General features: G+C 41.3%; 1 protein-coding gene across 8 annotated transcripts in view; it reads left to right on the forward strand.

The window, feature by feature from the left end:
- The window catches only part of BMP2K (BMP2 inducible kinase), a 65,968-nt gene extending 47,199 nt beyond the window's left edge, over positions 1-18,769 (forward strand). For 6 of the 8 annotated variants that reach the window (XM_080408471.1, XM_080408472.1, XM_080408474.1 and 3 more), the window contains 2 exons: positions 2,195-2,308; positions 13,163-18,769. In XM_080408471.1, coding sequence (XP_080264597.1) covers positions 2,195-2,308; positions 13,163-14,595 — 1,547 coding nt within the window. In that variant the 3' untranslated portion in view covers positions 14,596-18,769. Of the gene's footprint in view, positions 1-2,194; positions 4,726-6,312; positions 11,773-13,162 lie in introns of those variants that run through there. The other 2 variants (XM_080408477.1, XM_080408478.1) reach the window with 2 other exon arrangements.
- Positions 18,770-19,136: the final 367 nt, after the last annotated feature.

The raw sequence follows: 19,136 nt of genomic DNA on the forward strand, positions 1-19,136 counted from the left end.
AGTCTAATACTGACTGTCATGCTGAATCTACTTCTGCTTGCGTGAAGCTGGAGGAACCATTGCTGTCTCTTGTTCTCTCAAACACTCTCTGTTAAAGGGAAGTGGATCTTATTATGAGGTGGACAAATGATACTTGTGCCTCAGAAGACTGGAAAATGTCTCATCCTTTTCCAGTAGACTTAAATTTGATGAACTGACAAATTTTAAACTTTATTTTCCAGGGAAATGTATCCCAGTACATATTTATCTAGGTGTTACGGAGGACCTGAAACTTGTATTTACTCACTTTACCTAAGTTTTCTTGCATGCTGAACATTTCAATCCATTTTTGTTTTCCAGTAGCCCTACTACTCAAGTTGGGAGGTCTGATCATCTTCTGTGGGCTTGAAGTCGCATAGTCTGGCATGCCAGCATTTGCTGGGGCTCTCCAAAGGGTAGTTCAAGTTGTTGCGCCCTTAAAAGTTACTCTAGAGTTTGGTTGTTTGCAAACTCCGCAGCAACCAGTTGTTCTCTGGAGGCCAGATACAAGGGATAGTAGGGTAAAACATCCTGCACTCAATCTGCATTTGTAAAGATGCAAGTTCAAGGTCGCATACATATCTTCTAAGAGAAAACAAACAAACAAAAAACCCCCAAACCCAAACAGAAAAAAACACAGGCAAAACAGCCCCCGAAACGAATGAACCAACCATACCCCAAAACCCCACCCAACACCCACCAATCCAACGCTTCCAAAAAAACCCCCAGAAGCCCAAATCTTTCCTCCTTGAGGAGAGGAATGTGGGTATGACTGCTGAGAAACAGGCACAAGTACTGCTGTTGGGTGTGATATTTGGCAGCTGTTTGTGTTCAAGGCTCAAAGCTGATCGTATAAAACATAGAGCTGCTAATCTTTTGTGTGTGTCTGCTAGTATTCTCTTCTGCATGGCTGTATCAGTGTGGGATAACTTTGGGTTGGTTAGTATCTGCCTATGTCCATATGTGTGGGGTTACATTCTAAGTAGGGGTTGTCTGTAATGGCACAACTCCCACTTGTATTTCTTAGGAGAGTAATGGTAGGTAAGAGTAAGGCAATTCACATTACAGGTGTTTTGAGTATGAACAGAATGCTTGTCTCTGAGAACTGGCATGTAATTTCAAAACTCTTGGGCTTTGTACATGGGGTTAATATGCATCTGTCTGGAGTAGATTAGGTTGCTGTCTAGTCCCTGGTGGTTATCTTTCTAAAGCCTCCTGGTTGCTCTGTTGAAGGACTGAATAGAAAATATGCAGGTAGCTTGATACCTAATTAGGGCACTGTTCAGCTGTAGCTCTACAGTGGCAAACTGTCAGGAAGGTTGTGCTGCAGATTGTTTGGAAGAGCAGCTGCTTGCTGTGAAAATGCTGTCTTCGGCATAGAGGATGTAGGATGTTAGCTGAAGGTGAAACACCTTGTCACAGTGGTATCGATAAACGGCTAATGGGCCTTGCTGGACCCTCCTGAATTGCAGTATGGTGGTTGTGCTGGATGATCTGCATCTGATCTAGAATAAGAGCTTAGACAGAAAAACTTGTATTTACTATTTACATTTTTTTTTTGTTTTGAATTTTTTACTGTCTTAAAAACCTTTTATGTTGCTCTTAGAAAGAAAAACATGGATCACTCTCCTAAGGTCTGAAAACTGTACAAAACAGACACTACATGTCTGTTATATGACACTCGGATTGTTTTTAATTACTAGCAGACATTACGCATTTAATAAAAAGTACTCCTACCTGTTTTGCTGTGATAGTCAACTTTTCTCTTTTTGTGGCAAAGGCTGGCCAAAACTCAGATAAAATGAACGATTTTGTGTTAAGCGTAGTGATTCTGACTTTAAAACCTCAAGAGCATGGAGAACTAATAGCTTCTATGACATAGGCTGCATGTAATATGTAAGAGAGATTCTCATTTAAAGCATTCAATCAGCAAATACATGCTGCTTTTGGTGGGACAGGGGGATTAACGATAGGTTTGTGCAGGTGGATTTTCCTGAATGATTAAGTAGTAAGAATTCCAAGATGTAGGATATCTTTAAAGACATCCCAAAACCCCCTAATTTAGAGTATGTTCCCCCTCACCCTGAACAATAGATATCTTTGTGTAGGCATAAGACCTGCCATTTTTATTTTATTTTATTTTATTTTTTGTTCTGTTTCATTTTGTTTTTTACAGACAGGCTGGTGGCCAGGAGAGTATCTTCAGATAAGAAAGTGGAGCCACATTCTGCTCCACAGAAAAATCCTCTTGAAGATCCCTTTGGTTCTGTTCCTTTCATTTCTCACCCAGGCAAGTTACATCTGTAACATCACTACCTCAGAGATGTATCTATATCTAGATATATATATACACATACCTACATATATATATATGTAAGTATCTGTTGAAGTATGTACATCTGGTTAAATAACCAAAGAATGATAAAGGTGTCAGCTGCCTTATGAGAGTATATGGGCTGAAGAGATACCTTTTTTAACATGTTGATTACTTCGAATTAAAAAATACTTCTGCATCTAGTTCCTGGTACTTGTACAGTGTACAGACTGCGTAGTCTTTGCAGCACAATAACATTGGACCAGTGGAGTGTAAAATCACTTGCATAGAAACAGGAACGCTTTTACTAGAGGCAGAGTACTTGCTGAGACCAAATTTTGCCGCTTCCCTGTAGTCTGCTTCCAACTATTGTTGCTTTTATAGTTCAGTTTTCCAGCCGAGTTAAAGATGGTAAGCTTGTGCTGCTCTGTTTAATGCATAGTTGTGGTGCAAATTCAGTCAAAACGAACAAAATACTTTATGTTGTCTGTGCATTTAGAGGGGGGGTGGGGGTGGTGGTGTCATTACTGTGTTCCAGTTCAGCTTTGGCTGTTTTTACCTTGGATGGAAGTAAAAATAACACTGTATGTGAACACTGACTGTGAATGTGACTGCATCATCCAACAACCTGATCACCAGTTTTCATATTTGCTTGATCAGCACTTCAATAAAGTTTTTGGGTACCTGTGGTGAAGCAAAGCCTACGTGACAGTTAAACAGTAAAAAGTTTCAGTTACTTACAGTACCTACCGAAGTTTTGTTGAGAGGGCTTGTGTGATAAAGGTGCCTTAATATGACATTTAAAAACTATCTTTATAGAAGTTCAAAAGCTCAGATAAATGCCTTAAAATAAATCACGGGGGGTCAACCTGAGTTAGCATCCATGTTTCCTTTCTCTTTCATCTTGTGCTCCTGAAGATCGTCTACTAGGGCTACCTAATGTTCACAAGTGCTCTTGTGCTGTACACGGTGAAGAGTGACCAGGATGACACTGTTGTATTCTGCAAGACAGTTTGTCAAAATACCTCTGCATCCATGTCTGCTCCTGTTGTTAGGAAGGCTAAATTAATTCTGCTTAGTCTGTTACTATTCTTGGTTTCTCTTTGTTCTGCTCATTCAGAAAGGACAAGTTTACATTCTGTAGTTCAATACAATGTGAAAGCAATTCTTAAGTGAAGAAGTATTTGCTCTATAGGTACAGTCTATAGGTCGCAGTTTGGAAGGAATTACCCCGGAGCCCTCATTAAAGAGGTTGCTTTGTTTTATAGATGAGCCTAAATTTAATGTGCAAAATGAACAGTAATAGTTACACTCAATCTGAGATGGTGACTATCAGGTGCTTAGTCTCCTGTTTCAAGTATTCATACCCATGTGTCTAGGGATTATTTTTTCTTTACTCACCCGGGTCTTAGAAATAGACTTGCTCATTTCTGGTTTTCAGATAGCTATAACATAGCTTAGACTGTAATGAATGGCTTTGCTATATTATGTCATATGTTTAATTTTTGTTACTTGGAATCCAAGCTTTGATTTTTGATATACTAAAAAGTAAGGGGAGATACCTTCTCTTAAGGAAAAAAAAAAAGGGAAGAAATTCAGTCATGGCTATAAAAACAGACAGCTTGAGAAATGCTGAGTTGGTTGTGAACGGTGTTATGTGTTTCACTGCAAAAAGTACATTTTTCAATAGTCTTTTCTTGTACTGACTCATAACTGGAATATAAGCAAGTGTACGTACTGGCTTGATTTCAAGGAGGTTGTTACTATGTGTTGAGTGAATTACGCTTGGCAAACAAATCTGATATGATAAATCTTTAAATACGAAGATATGTTTTTTTTAAAAGCTGGTTTGTTTTTCCCACATCATTTTTCTTGGGAATGTTTTGAAATGAGGTGGTGTAAGATGACTAAGAAAAGGACAATGGTGTTGACTTAGACATATTTTATTTCTAGTTTAGGGCTTTCTAGGGCAAACTTGACAAATGTCCCTAATATTTTTATTTCCTCTTGTAATTAACACTTCTGTTTATAATATGTTCTGTCTGGTTGGTTCCTTGTGATTGTAAAAGATGGAAATGAGAAGTAAACCATATGTGTACCTTACTTGGGGCATCAAAGGGAAGATGACTGAACAGAAAGTGAACAGAGGTTTAATCCCTTGAGTGCAATTCCAGCGTTCACATGAGAGATTGTCTTGATATAGTTAGAGCAGAAGTTTCACTTCCTTATTGTAATGTGTCTACAGTGCAAATATGGAGTGTTAGTGCTATTCACCCAGGCTTCTGACTACTGAATTTTGACTTACTGAATTATGATGAGAAGAAATGTTGATGTTATCAATACAGGGTATTTAAAATAAATAAAAGAAAATTTTACTTTCCTACAAAGTGACAGTTTGTATTGAAGATGTGTCGTACTGTAACAACATTTGAGTTGGAACTGTGGTCTTTTTCTGATTTGTTTTTTTTTTTTTTTTGCGGAGTGCCATAGTTCTCAGGTTCATAAATGTTGTATGTAGCTGAGTAGAGTCATCCAGAGTGTTTGTATTGTTTTGGAGGCTTAAGGGTTCTCTGCTGAAAGCACTTGACTAAATACTAAACTAAATTCTATCATTTGATGTGAGATAGCAGCAAGAAGCTGAAGATCATGTATCATCTTTTGACATAGCACTTATTTTGTTGGAGTAATTTAAGTTAAATTGTTATCGGGTTCATTTACATATGTCCGGGAGGTGACGCAGGAGCAAGGGAGATGCAGAGGTTGAAATGGGAAACCTATCACCACTGGAAAGGACCATGGGCTGCTGTGAGTTGTGAGCCCTTGGGATTTCCCCTGTGGAGCTGAGAGTGCATTTCAGGCCACGGCTGCAACAAGGATCACTGGGGAGGAGAACCTGGAACTGGCTGCAGTAAGGCTGCTTATCCACAGAGCTTCTGTGGTTGTTATTCTCAGGTGGGAATGGAGAGCCAGCAACAATGTGTATGTCACTTGACATGCTATGCTGAGGGCACATAGTGGTGTGAAAGGAACTAATGTACTACTGGGTTCCTCTTGCTGTAGTTGATAGGAAAACAGTGTAGAAGCACTTAGCGTTATTTAACTTGGTGTATATCCTGTTAAAAGCATCTTCACAAGTACTACGTGTAAACTTGCTATAAAAGCTATTTTATGCCTAAATTTTTGTGGAAAATAGTAGTGGCTTAGAGTTTGAAGCAGCTGGAAAAGGAAACTGGCTTGAGAAAGAATGCCAGTGCTCAGTCTGATAGAAACAAACTGTAACATTGAAAACTTTTTATGAAAAAGAGAGAAGAAAACACAACTGAATAAGCCATTAATGGAGCATTGTGGACAGGCACCTAACATGGAAAACAGATTCTGATTCTTGAATGCCTGAAACACTGGATGGTGACAATGGAAAAATTGGCTCCTGAGGTTAGCATTTTGGAAAGGAAGGGTTTACCGGCTTGCACTGTAACATTCTTTGTTAACATCGAGTGTTTCAGAAACTCTGAAGAGACACACATTTTCTGTGGTCTTCAAATTATAAGAAAGAAATTTCAATAATATAGTACAGTTTGTACTCAGTGGCCTTTTGTCACCTTATGTTTGTTTACACTATTTCTTTCTGGGGTTAAACTGGGCTAAATTAATTTTGCGTCCCTCAGCTCAATACTGGAATTCATAAAGTAATAAAAGATCTGAGGAAGCTCAAAATGGATGCGGATGGACTGTGTGAGAAGTGGAGATGTTGGGAAGCCTTGATTGAAAATTCTTGTGAGTGCTGACGTGCAGCTTGTCTGGTAGGCGTTTCTCTCCTGTGGAGAGTCTCAGCGAGCTGCCTCTTGGCTTGCCTTGCTGGGATAAGGCTCTGGTTTAGGTCATCTATTTAACTGTTCTACTGAATGTTTGTAAAGCTCACCTTCTTCTGTACTGTACACCTGGTACTTCTTGAAGTCACTGCTGTTTTTTCTAACACATAGGTAAGCCCTTCCTAGTCGCTGCATGCGTGTTCGCTGTGCGGAGACTGGGGACAAAAGCAAGTTTAGTTCTGTAGCGGCTTCCTTTGGACTTCCAGACTTCCTGCACTCGACAACTTGGTAGTGTCTTTAAATGATCATTATAGGCATCTGTCTTGGAATAAGAGCAATTTTGTGGTGTGGTATGTAACTTGCTAGTCACAGCTGTGTGGGTCTGGCAGAAAACCAGCCAGCTGAGTGACAGACAGCAGGACAGTGGAAATCATCTGGAGACTGGGATACACTACATCCTTGAAAGGACTCTGCTGTGATAGCGGATTATTAGCATTTGCTGTGTTACAGCAGAGAAGTGCATTCTTCTGGCATGAAGAAATGTGGGTGACTACTATTCATTTAGTTACTCTTTGGTATACTGCTTCTAACAGGGTTTCATATCACTGCAAGTTTCTGTACCAGGGCTTTGGAGCCCACAGACTACTGTGCGGTCTGGAGCCTTAAGTGAAACACGACTCACTACAATTTAGCAAGAAATTACAAACACGAGAACAGAAGCAACAAGAAGACGGAAGCGAACTTCCTCCACAGCACTAGAACAGCTCATGCCATCAGGTCATGTTTCTTTGGCCACTGATGTTCTTGAATTGTTTGTTTAAAAGATGCCCAGACCTGCAACTTGATATGGCTGTTGTACAGTGTTCCAGACTGAGGTAACTTGACAATTAAAATAAGTTCATATCATTATTTGTACTCACCGACAAAACTGTTTATTCTGTAACCTTTCCTTGGCTCTGGTTTCAGGTATTCATACTACTTGCTGAATACAGTTCCAGGATCTTTCCCTGTGTCAAGATAACCTTTAGACTTTAGCTTCTCCAGATAACAATTCCAAAGTAACTTGAACTTATTAACCCATCACAGAATAAATGGTATGTGTGGGCTGTGCAGTGGTGTGCTTTTTGTGTCCAAAGTGATTCAGTGATTTTTAAAAAAAATTCCTCCCCCACCCCTGTCTTAAAGCAATGATGGTCACTTTTCATCTTTTTTTTCTTTATAACATGCATCATCCTGTAGACTAACTATTTGAAATAATATCTAAGCAGTAGATGCCAGGCAAAAGTGTGGTGTTCTCCCATTTTTGTTCTTGAAAATAAAGGTGGTAAGCAGTGTAAATCCATTACGATATTCAGCAGCTGCTGCTCTGGCTGTTGTCAAAGGAATAGCGCAGATTTAGTTGCAGCATGCCGGTAATCCTTGGGCCTGACATGTGGCAAATTGTTCTGAAATTATGGTGGCAGTATGTTACCAATTCAAAGAAAGCTTAAAGCTCTTATGCCCCACTCTTTTGCCACCCCCGCAATACCCTAAAATGATGAACCAGCAGAAGGCATGTAATTACTGCAGTTGTTAGAGGGAATTCATCCTCTGATAATCGGATGTCTGGAAAAAGAACATCAGAACAGAAAATTTCCTTTAAGATTGGGATCTTCTTATACGATTAAAGATGTTCCACCTGGCTCGCATTTGAGCAAAGAACAATTGTCTCCTACAAGATGCAAACCTGATTAGAAGTGTAGTAATCTGAACAGTACATTACAAACAGATGTTACTGAACATTTTGCAGCATTTTTTTGTAAATATGTATCTGAAGAGTCTCTGCAGCAGTTTAGGTTGAGAAGATTGCATGAAATCAACAACAGAACGCTTCATTTTTGAAACCTATTTGACCAGAGCATTAAATTGTCATTAACCAGGGAGCTTTCCCTTTTGGGGCAATTGTTTCTATTTGTAGAACTCTTGGTATTTATTTAGTTTGTGAACTTCTTTAGGAGTGAAAGAGGGGGAACTCCAGTGCAGAAAAACAAAATATTGAGGTAATGGGTTGAAAACAGATCTATGGAGGGTATTTTTTTGTTCTTGGGTTTGGGTTTGGCACTAGTCTGCTACAGTTTTCTCTCTCTTGCTGGTACTAAACCAAAGACCTGCAGGTGGGAAGGTGCGTGCAGAGATGGTTTCTTCCATGAGGTTTGGCTATGTTAGACTATAAAGTGTTTAAGACTAGTATTATAGACTAATGTCTGCTTGGAGCAGATGGCTCTGTTACAACACATTGACATAAACTGAAGAATAAAGCAAGATATTTGTTCTTTTCTGAAAGGTACAAATGCATGAGCAGTGAAGTCACCGTTCTGGAAATACTTCAGAAATAAAAGTTCTTTCTTAAAAAGTGTCTAGCAGGAGCAGTTGCTGCTCTCTGTCATGAGATGCGTGCCACTTGCTTTCCTGTTGCAGTTGTGCATGTAGGATCATAGATGCTGGTTCTGAAATTTTAGTAATATTCAGCTGCTAATGTAGCTTGTGACTGTGATAGTTCTGAGTCTGTGTGCAATACAGTAACTTAAATTTCCTGCTGTGATAAGAAGTAATATTCATAACTCTGGCAAGGCAATAAGGAATTGTCTCAGGGCTGAAGAGCTAGAAATTCAGAAACCCTGTTCAGAAGTAATTTGTAGTGTAATGAAGGGTTCGAAGCTGATGAGCTAATAGGCAGTTACTTCTCTGGTGCTGTGACTATAGAAAAATACAGCTGGAAAAATAAATACGCTTATAATATCTTTGAGTGCCTCAGAATAGAGATACTTCAGAAAATGTTTTCTCACGTGCAGAGACGGACATTTACAAATAAACAGGCTCAAGCTTCCTTTACCTGCATGCTTCTTCATTCTTCTCATCACAAATAGTCTTGTGGGCTGTATTCAGTCTGTGATGGCTTAGCTCCATTGCCCGTAGTAGAACAAGGGGCTACAAAACTGTCTAGTACCAAGATTACTGTGGAAAGTATTGTAAAAATGAGCAAATACAAATTTTCAATACTCTTGATAGCTATTCAAGCACCTTCCATGTCACTGCCTCTGTCAATGAGTAATGTGCTCAGTTTCCTCAGAGAGTGGTTCAGAGCCCTTAAGTATGTGAATGAAACACCTAGCTTCATACATAGCAAGAGCAGTCTCTGTATTTTGCTACAGAACACAAATCTCCAGCAAGTGGGATTGCTCAACAGGTTGTTCCTGACTTCATCCCAGTTTTTCTAGAGGTGATAGTCATTAAACTTGAGAAAGGAAGTCTAGGATGCTTGTATAAATTCCTTAAACTAGGTTGTCTGGATGACTGATTCCCAAAATCATTTGCTCTGTGTATTGTCAGCAAAATAACAGCTATTGGTGGGTCTGCTAAGAGATGTTGGAGTGGCTAGTGCACCAGTACCAGTACACTGAGTATGGTTTGGGAGGCTGCTTCCAGTGTTTTGCTATGTGTTGTCGAGGCCTGTTTGATGAGTCTTTGTCCAGAGAGGTCAGCTACTGAGACCTAAACGTTGTGCAGCTTAAAATACATGTTCAGCAAGTCAGAAACTGTTCACAGAGGTTGGGCTTTTTTGTTTTGTTGGTGTTCTTTGCAGGTTGTTTTCCAGTGAGTGTGACTGTGGCAGCAATTAACAAATAATATTAAAACCTATTGGGAAGTCAGGTTTATTAGATATATATTACATATACTGTAGTTTAGTTCCTGTATTTTTTTTAAAAAAAATGCTTTATAAACTGTTTTCTGCATGTGGAAATTATGTACAAAGGTATAATGCTCCTTGGGAGCGTGAACTTGTGGATATCAACATACATTAAAGGTTTGGGTTTTTTGTTGTATAAATGGTGTCAACATCTAACCTAGAAATATTTCCTTTTCTTTTAAATCTAATTGCATTTATATTAACATTAGTGTTTCAGTAAATATTGAAACAGCAGGGTTTGGAAGATAGGGGGTTATACAGTGCAATGTGAAGGCTGTACCTCTGGGAAATCTAAAATAAGCAGCCAAATAATCCAGATTCTAATTTAGTGGGTAAAGCAAATATGTAGTATTTAAAATTACAGTAGATAAGAAGCAATCTGACACCAGAAGCAAAGAAGAAACAGCTCAAAGCTGTAATCACCTGATGGTTTTAGTCATTCTGGTCATCTTGTGTTTAAATCCATACATAAAATATATTGCTGCAGAGTTTTTATTGTTATTTTAAGTGTAACTGCAAAAGAGAAAAATGACCACCGGATGAAGAAATTGGCTGTTAATTTTAAAAAAGGAAGAAACTGTTCTTGTAAAACTTAATATTCTGGTCTAAACTGGAGCTTAGAAGGAAAAGTCTGAAGTGGCCTGAAAGTTGCATGCTAACTTCTGTGTGAAAGAATAAATGACTTGTGAAATTTTGTGTGTTACAAGAGAGTCGTGAGTTGGATTCTGGCTGAAATTTTTTTTTTGGAGAAATAACTGGTGCACACATCCATCCCCAGCTTTTTCAGTCATGTGAACACATGGAGTTGAGACCTCAGTGATTGTTTAACAAAGCCATAAACAGAAGCTGTTGATTTTGGTTAGGTGAGAGGGTCAGCAATCTAGTGCAGTGCTTGGAGTAGAGCTTGTTAGTAACTTCTTTAATGAGGACCAACCCCTGTCCCCAGGTTTGTGTCAGATTCTGGAGATGTAAGAACTTTGTACCCAGCACTTGGGCTGTACTGTGTTGTGCAGTGTCTCACTAGCGAGGGCTGTGAAGTAGGGCATGTGGACGCTCCTAGCTGGGTACAAATGACCTCAGCATGGCCATGAGGCAAGAAACACCATCGGTTTTACTGTTCTTCTGGCCCCCATCTGAAGGTTGGTGCCCAGACAAGATTCAGCCTGGAGTGACAGTAAACTAGCCTTATTTCAAAGCATTGCACACAAATTTGTGGTCGTTGCTCTGTGTCTGCAAAGAGGTGAATTATCATTGCTGTTATTAGTGTTACATGTTCAATTATACATCCTTAAAGCAGCGTGGCTGCTGTGTGATCCGTGTCCTAGAGAAAAGCACATCTCAAGAGCAAATAAGCTTTTCCCAGCTGAGACCAACTGTTTTGCTTTTCCTTCTACTCATTCTCTTAAAATAGAAGTCTTGACAAAACATCTCTGTTCAGTAGTGGGGCTCTGCCATGGGCAGAAACTTGTTTTGTGTAAGTCTGATGAGTACCATACCAGTGGCACTATGCAGGCTTACCCTGGACTCCATGCTCTTGCCATGTGTTTTGTTTCCTGATGCAAAGTTTTTGCTGCTCCCAGTAATTCTAAGCCAACCACCCCATGAAGGAGTCATCAGTGAATTCTTCCTTTAGCTCTAGTTGTCAGATAATTAATAGCGGGGATGAAGGTGTCGCAGTAAAATGAATAGATAAATATCTTTCTCATGGAGCAACTGAGCTGACACATCATATTTAGAGAGAAGTGTTTTCTTGTTTGTTTCTAACATAAGCAATAGGTTTTTTTGCCTGAATTGCTATGCTGGAAGTCAGAAGGGACCGCATGTGGAGCTTCAGTGTTGCTAGAGGAAAAGACATTCTCTAAGCATAGGTTTGACATGCTAAGGGAGGTATTTCTTTTTTTTTTTTTTTTTTAAAAATAAAGCTCTCCCGTGTTGCTGTCCCAGTGTGTGCTTTGTTGGCATTATTCATGGGGAAGGCCCTGGTGGAGAGAGGCTGTTTCTGCTGAAACCATGGGGGAGTGCTTGGGCAGACCTTTTCAAACGCCCAAATAGCAGCGACCATCAGACTTGATCCTCAGTGGGATTTAGGAGTCCACATCATGGTTTTGGTCTGGACTGGGAGGAGCGAGGGAGCATTTTCAACCAAGAGACCTGTTGGAAAACACCTTTGTCCCTGCCTCTCTATTTCCATATAGTTATGTCAGCCGATTATCTTGTGGTCTCCCATAGGGACTGTTGTAGTGTTGGTTTCCCTTTGTATGGCTCAAAACACACTAGTGAGGCAAAACCCCCCAAACCCTGTACCTCTGTGTGGCTGTTGGCAGGCTCCAAGCTCCACCAACTCCCTACACGAGTTGAAGCCCTTGAGGGCAGGACAGAGATTATGACCTTGGATAATCTTCCCTGCAGCTTGTACAGGAACAAACTTCTCTGTTGTCCGGTCCCTGATTTTTATAGACCTTAGAGGAACCTGATTATCTTGAGGATGTTGGGTCGGATTGTCTCGTGCTATGAAAGCTTGGGGGAGAGGAAGGACTGGGAACTAACAGGGTGTCATGCACTCATTTCCCTTTTGAAACTGTGTTGAATTGCCATGTGTCTCACTGCACAGTAAAAACTTTTGTACGGTGGGTTCATGAAGACCTTCTTCAAAAAGCACCTGAAGAGGTACGTGTGAGCAAGGTGCTTTTGCTTTTCTGGCATACAGCACTGCACACAGTAGACGGGCCGATACGCCAGCGGAGTGGAGCCCTCTGAGGTCTGTTGTTGGTGTAATACGGTACCCAAGATTGGAAACGAATTACCTGAATTTGCTAAATGCTTTTCTTTTGCCTGTGCTGACTGTTTTCAGACTGGAGCACTAGGTTTGTTAGAGCAGACTGTCAAAGCAGAAGTGCTTCAAGAAATAGGCAGTCTGCTTTAAAAAAGTAAATTAAAATCTTTCAAGCACGCTGGTTCCCATTTCCCTGGACAGGAGCAGCTACATGATGAGTGTATTTGAAAAGCTGGCACTAGAGATCACCTGGTCCATTGGTCCCTCCTCCACACCCCCGAAATACTAGTATTTCCAGACATCTTGGGTTGGAGGAGTAAAGCTAGAAGATCTGCCTATTAATCAATTTTATGAGTGTTGTTTGCAATGCCACAACAGATCTTCAGCTCATTAACCTCAGTAAGTGCAGAATATCTGTTTGCATCAACTCTTGGTATGAGTGGCTATGGCATGTGGGGAATAATCGTTGACTTCAAGAGTGTATTTCAAGTTTTGTTTTGCATTTTTCTTCGGACCTGCAGGTTCCCCTGGAAAACAGGCGGATAACTCGGCCAGCAATCAAAGAAATAACTTAGGGACCCCAACTAAGGCTGGAAAACTGAGCCATGCTTTTAGAGATCCCCGGACAGGGAGGAAAACCGCAGACGGACAAGTGACAAAAGGTGGCGATGACTCAGAGAGTGATTTTGAGTCTGATCCTCCTTCTCCCAAGAGCAGTGAGGAAGAAGAAGAACAGGAGGATGAAGAAGTCTTGCAAGGAGAGAATGGAGACTTCAATGATGACAATGACACAGAACCAGAGAATTTAGGCCACCGACCTCTCCTCATGGACTCTGAGGAAGAGGTGGAGGAAGAGGAGGAAGAGAAGCAAAGTTCTGATTCCGATTCTGATCGTACCAAGCAAAAATCTGCAGAAGGCCTCCTGAGCAGGAGGTTCAGAGATGGTGTGGGCAGCGGTGAAATCAAAGAACCTAGTTCAATGCATACATCCTTGTCTGAGGTGCCAAGTACGGTAATCAAGGTGAACCCTGGCCAAGAATTTGATGTGTTCGGGGCAGTGCCCTTTTTCCCTCTGCAGCCTCAGGCAAGAGAGAAGATGGACAAAGATGTCTCTTCTCAGATGGCTTTTCCCAGCCTGAACCAAGAACAGGATGATTTCGATGTTTTCACAAAAGCCCCCTTCAGCAAAAAGGTGTCTCAGCAGGATGGCCAGGTGGCGGGAACTGAGCCTCTGCTCTCCCCCACCTCTCCCCGGAGCGTCGATATTTTTGGCTGTACCCCATTTCAGCCTTCCCTTCTCCCCAAGACTGGTGGGAGTAAAGAGGACCTGTTTGGGCTGGTTCCTTTTGAAGAGATCACAGGGAGTCAGCAGCAGAAGGTGAAGCAGCAGCGTAACCTGCAGAAACTCTCTTCCCGCCAGAGGCGCATGAAACAGGAGGTCTCGAAGAACAACGGAAAGCGCCACCATGGCACCCCAACCACCACGAAGAAGGCGTTGAAACCGAGCTACCGCACCCCTGAGAGAGCCCGCAGGCACAAGAAAGTGGGCCGCAGGGACTCGCAGAGCAGCAACGAGTTCCTGACTATCTCAGACTCCAAAGAGAACATAAGCGTTGCATTGACTGACAGCAAAGATCGAACCAACCCTCTGCAGACAGATGAGAGTCTGCTGGATCCTTTCGGAGCCAAACCCTTCCACCCTCCGGACTTGATGCGGCATCCCCAGCATCAAGGGTTTGGTGACAGCCGCGGGGATCACAGTGCGGTAGTAGTGGCTGGTAGACCTAGGCAGAGCTCCTTGCACGGAGCCATTCACGGCAGCGATGGGCTGAAAACAGATGACTTTGGTGCAGTACCCTTCACGGAACTGGTTGTGCAGAGTGCGCAGAGCCAGCAGCAACAGGCGCTAGAGTTAGATCCCTTTGGAGCAGCTCCGTTTCCTTCCAAACAGTAAATGCTTCCAATGGGTGCCCCCCCACCTCCATCTCTCTGAGTTACTTAATATAAGTTTTAAGTAGTGGAGTAATTTATCTAGTTGAATTGACAGGAGCCTGGGTTGTACAGTTTGTTCAAGTTCAAGACTGCATGGCCAGCTTGCACGATGAAATTTTGAATGATGGCAAAATTTTACTGGGTTTTTATTTTAGGAGAAAAATAGAAAAAAAACAAACCAAGAGCATCATTGTGTTATGACAGATGGCTCCTAGAATGAAAAGAGAAAGCAGATACGAATCATTGTCTGTCAGTGACTTTGGGCCCTGGGAACATGCTGTCATTCTGCACTGTTGTGTTGCCTTTTCAGTCCTCTGATGTGGTGAGATGGAGGGAGGGGGGGTGGGCAGAGATCACGTGAAAAATGTTTTCCAGGTGTACAGGTAGGCTAATGGAACTGTCTCAGTTGCAGCAGACCTAAGAACCAAAAAAATGTACTAATATCCAGGTTGATCTGCTGGAAATAATCAAGTCTTGGTTTCCTAGGTGAAAACTGCCTTTACTAATCATAAAAATACAGAAGCCAAGTCCTCAAGGGGCTGTGGCCCAGAATTCCAGAGCACAGCTATGGCTTGGGACCTGGTAGACATCTATGGAGCTGCAGAGATGAAAGGCAGATTATTTTTTGTGTGTGCCTAAACATTCAATTTTTTTTTTTTAATTATTTTTACAGTAAGTGCCATTAATGTAAAATAGCAAACTGGAAGCTTAGAGTTAAAACTAAAGATACAGAGAATATAATGGTTTGTGAGATGAAAAGCTTGATTGTAGGGGAGTAAACCAGCAGGGATGCAGTCAGTGTTTGCACACTTTGAAGACTACTCAGTACGCTGGGGAGAGAGGCTGGTTTACACGAGGAAATTATTTGGCACATACAGAGTATTTCAGATGACTTGTACAGTTGACTGTGAGGTGCAACCATCAGATTTATTTGATTACAAATTGGGATTTGTGTCTGAAAATACCTTTTCTTTTCCTCGTGGATTTTTACTGCAAAGAAAATGTGTATTCTCTCAAACCTCTTGTTTTTTAAAACAATAATAATTTTATGAAATTACTGTAACCTAATGTTCTTGATTTCTGATGAATCTATTATTATACTTAAGTGTATTTTATAAGAAAGTTTTGCTAAATGCACTGAGCTTTGAAGAGACTTCTCTGAACCCAGATTTGTTCCAGAATGGAAGCGGTAAGCAGCAGGTAGCTCGCAGAAGCTGCTCGCTGCTGTACCAGTACGCTGCATTTCACACCACGAAGCCTTACAGGCAGGACTCCTGGCCTGCTGCACAGTACCTCGGAGACACTGGGTGCACAAGCTGCGGCTAAAAGCCTGGGAGTGTGCGGTGCCGGTAGGTGATGGGAAGGTGATGTGAACAGGCTTGTTGAGGACAAGATTTCATTGCCGTGTTGTAGAAGTACGTGCTGTGTGTAGGTGGGGCAGCTTCTCTGCTGCCTTGCTGCTTGTGCCAAGCTGTGTACACCGTCTGCAGAGCAAGTACAACGCAGAATGGTCCAGTTGGTCTGCCTTTTTTCCATGGTGGTCCTAAAGAGGAGGTGGAAGGAGGTAGTTCCTCTGCTTGTCTCAACTTTATACCCTGCTCTACTGAATGCTGATGAGTAGATAATTAGATGTTCAGATATTGAGGATGTGTTTGTGGATGCGTGTCCCCATGTCCCCCCTTTTTGCAGGAGATAAAGTGAAATATTCAAGGTTGTGCTTCCCACCGCCCAGCAAAGTCTCCTGCTGGTTACACAGTCACCCAAAGATCTGTGGGGGGGGTGGTGGTGGTGGTATCCCTTACAGTATTTGTTGAAAACAACAGATTAGAACCAAGTCACTTGACTCATATGGGGGTTGGTTTGATGAAACACTCCCTTGTTACATGTGAGGTTGCTTCCCTTAGTCCTGGAATTTGAAAGTAGTTCATCCATATCTGTACACCTTCATTACATGTATCTTCCTTGTTTTCATTTTTCTCACAGGGTGAAACAGCTGTGCTTGGTTAAGTGTGCCTTTTTCAGGCTTAGAAATGAAGCTCTTAGGAAGTTATGAGTAGAAGTGTTTCAACTCTGTTTGCACAGGAGTTTCCTAGGCTTTATGACTAGTGTTCTCACCTGGGTTTTTTTTGTGCCAAAGACTGTAAGAAGTGCACACCAAGTTTTGTAGCATTTTCTGATACTCAGGTTATCCATCTTTTTTGGTTGGTGTTTTGTGGTTTTTTTGGGTTTTTTTTTTTTTCCCCTCTCTGTGTGTACTTATGAGCTGCCTTCCTACAGTTTCCTTCTGAACTGTTACTTACCTGCCTGAAGAGCTTTTGGAACAGAGCGATATGACAAATGGGGCAGGTCAGTGGAAACAAAATGAGAATAAAACAGGCAACTGACCCATGCTTTAGAATGTGGCTAGTGCTTGCTGAAGCCATGTGGCTGCTGCTTTCCTGGGTGGAAAAGCAACTTGAGGGCTTGCTTGGCCATGTGGTGCCCGAGGACAGCATTAACAAAACACCTGAGTCTGGAGCTGAGCTCCACTGCCTGAAAGGAGAGTGGTTTTGGACACCAAGGGCAAAGGCTATGCATCTCTGCATTGGCAGACTTAGCCTAAATATTCAGGTGAATTAGGAACAGAAGAAAGCGTGTTAGGCTTTTGTCTGTTTACCCCGAGACTTCAGGCTGAGGAGCACTACAGGTTTTCCTTGTGTGGCAGATCGGCTTGTTTTTTTGGCAGATGGCCTGTAAGTGGTTATATTAACGGTACAGGGAAGCTGGAGTGAGGTTGTACACAGACACTGAGAGACAAGATAAAAGCGAACTGTAAACCCAAGTTACTCTCAAACTGGCATAATGATGCCTCTGGCTGCATGTGAGTTACAGCCGATGATACTTGCTTTCTAATGGCCTTAATAAACCTTTTCTAAAAATTTTTTTATTCTACTTATGGAACAGGTTTTTGTGTAAATGTACCTTTTTTTTTTTTAAGAAGTTATCCTTTCTTGTGACTGAGAAGACACAAGTATGCCTCGCTAAGTTGACTTTGCGTGGTATATATTGTTTATACACAACTAAAACCAAGTTTGGGTTTAATGTCAGCGAAGATCCACTGTTCAGCAGAGGATATGTGGTACTGTTGGGGAATGTGGTATCCTTTTGCCTTCATTTGGTATGTGTGCGTGCTTATGTGTGTGCTTGCCATGGAGAGTATCATGACCTTACCTGAAATACGGGAAAGACCTTGCTGCAACAAACATGTACTATACTGTCTGCGAAGACAATAATGGCAAGGTAAGGAGCTGACGCTTTCAACTGAAGATATCAGTTGATTTTTTTACAGCTTTTCTTTCAGCATGTTGACTGAACTGTAGGCCTTTTAGAATCAGCTGCTTGAGAGATTCTGTCAAAAGGTACTAAGAAGCCCTTAATGGTTGTGGTCATTGAAAGAAAAATAAGCTAGGCGTGTTTCTCTGCAGATTCTCAAATGGCCTTGAGATGTGTGCAGTTGCTTTGGTTGACCTGCGTAATGTGGGACCCGTGAAAACCAGCTTTGGAGGAAAGAACTCCTAATCATTCTGAGTGTCCCAGTTAGTAAAACCAAGTACTGTGAAAATAAGTTGATATATTTGCTACTGTGAGAATTAAGAGTTTATCTGGAGGTTTTTTTATACTATATTGTGTATTTTTATATATGAAAAGTATATATAAAATATACACACGCTCGCACACATCATGTATCTCTTGGGAGTTGCTGTGTTTTTAGTAACAGAGCAGCCACACTCGCTTTCATGCAACTTGAAGTGAGTATGAGTGAAAGTTGCAAAAGAAAAAAAGCAGTGTGAAGGGTGGCTGCTGCGTTACTTTTCTGTAGTGCTTATTTTGAAAGGAAAATCAAGGAAATTGTGTGTATAGCTAAATTTGTGACTAAGGCATCGCCTAATATTAAAGAGCATAAAAACTACTTTAAAATTGCTGGCATTCAGCTTTTAAGTGCACTTTCCTGAACTACACTTCCATTTCTTGTTAGACTTCAAGTTTCTAAAGCTTTTTTGTGTACCACTAAAGAGAGAACTTTTAACTTTTTTGTGAAACTGATGTACGTCATAAAATACTTGCAGTTGTTAAATAAACAAACGTGGTAACAGTGACTTTGCAGATCTCCTTAAACATTGCATTATTAAGTATTCACAGTTAGGCTTTAATTTACTCACTGTAAGCAGTGCTGCTCCTGCCAGTTGCTTTGTGTAGCTGTAGGCTCCTGTCACTCTTAAAAATGTTTTGAAATACTTGTACTTGCTGCCCAGTCGTCTGTCTTTGCCCAGCTTGTTAAAAACCAGTTGATCATGCACTATTTTCAGTTCCTTAGGTTCAGTACTACCCTTGAAAGCCTTGCTGCAGAACAGTTTCGAAAGGAGGCAGTCCGGTTCCTAGGTGGTAACTGAAGTGTGGCCCCTTTTTCTATAGCCAAGATGTTAAGTACAGTTCCCAGTGCTACCTCCATGGACGTAGTTCTGC

This window comes from Falco punctatus (genome assembly GCF_963210335.1).
Source record: "Falco punctatus genome assembly, chromosome: 1".
Classification (NCBI taxonomy): Eukaryota; Metazoa; Chordata; class Aves; order Falconiformes; family Falconidae; genus Falco; species Falco punctatus.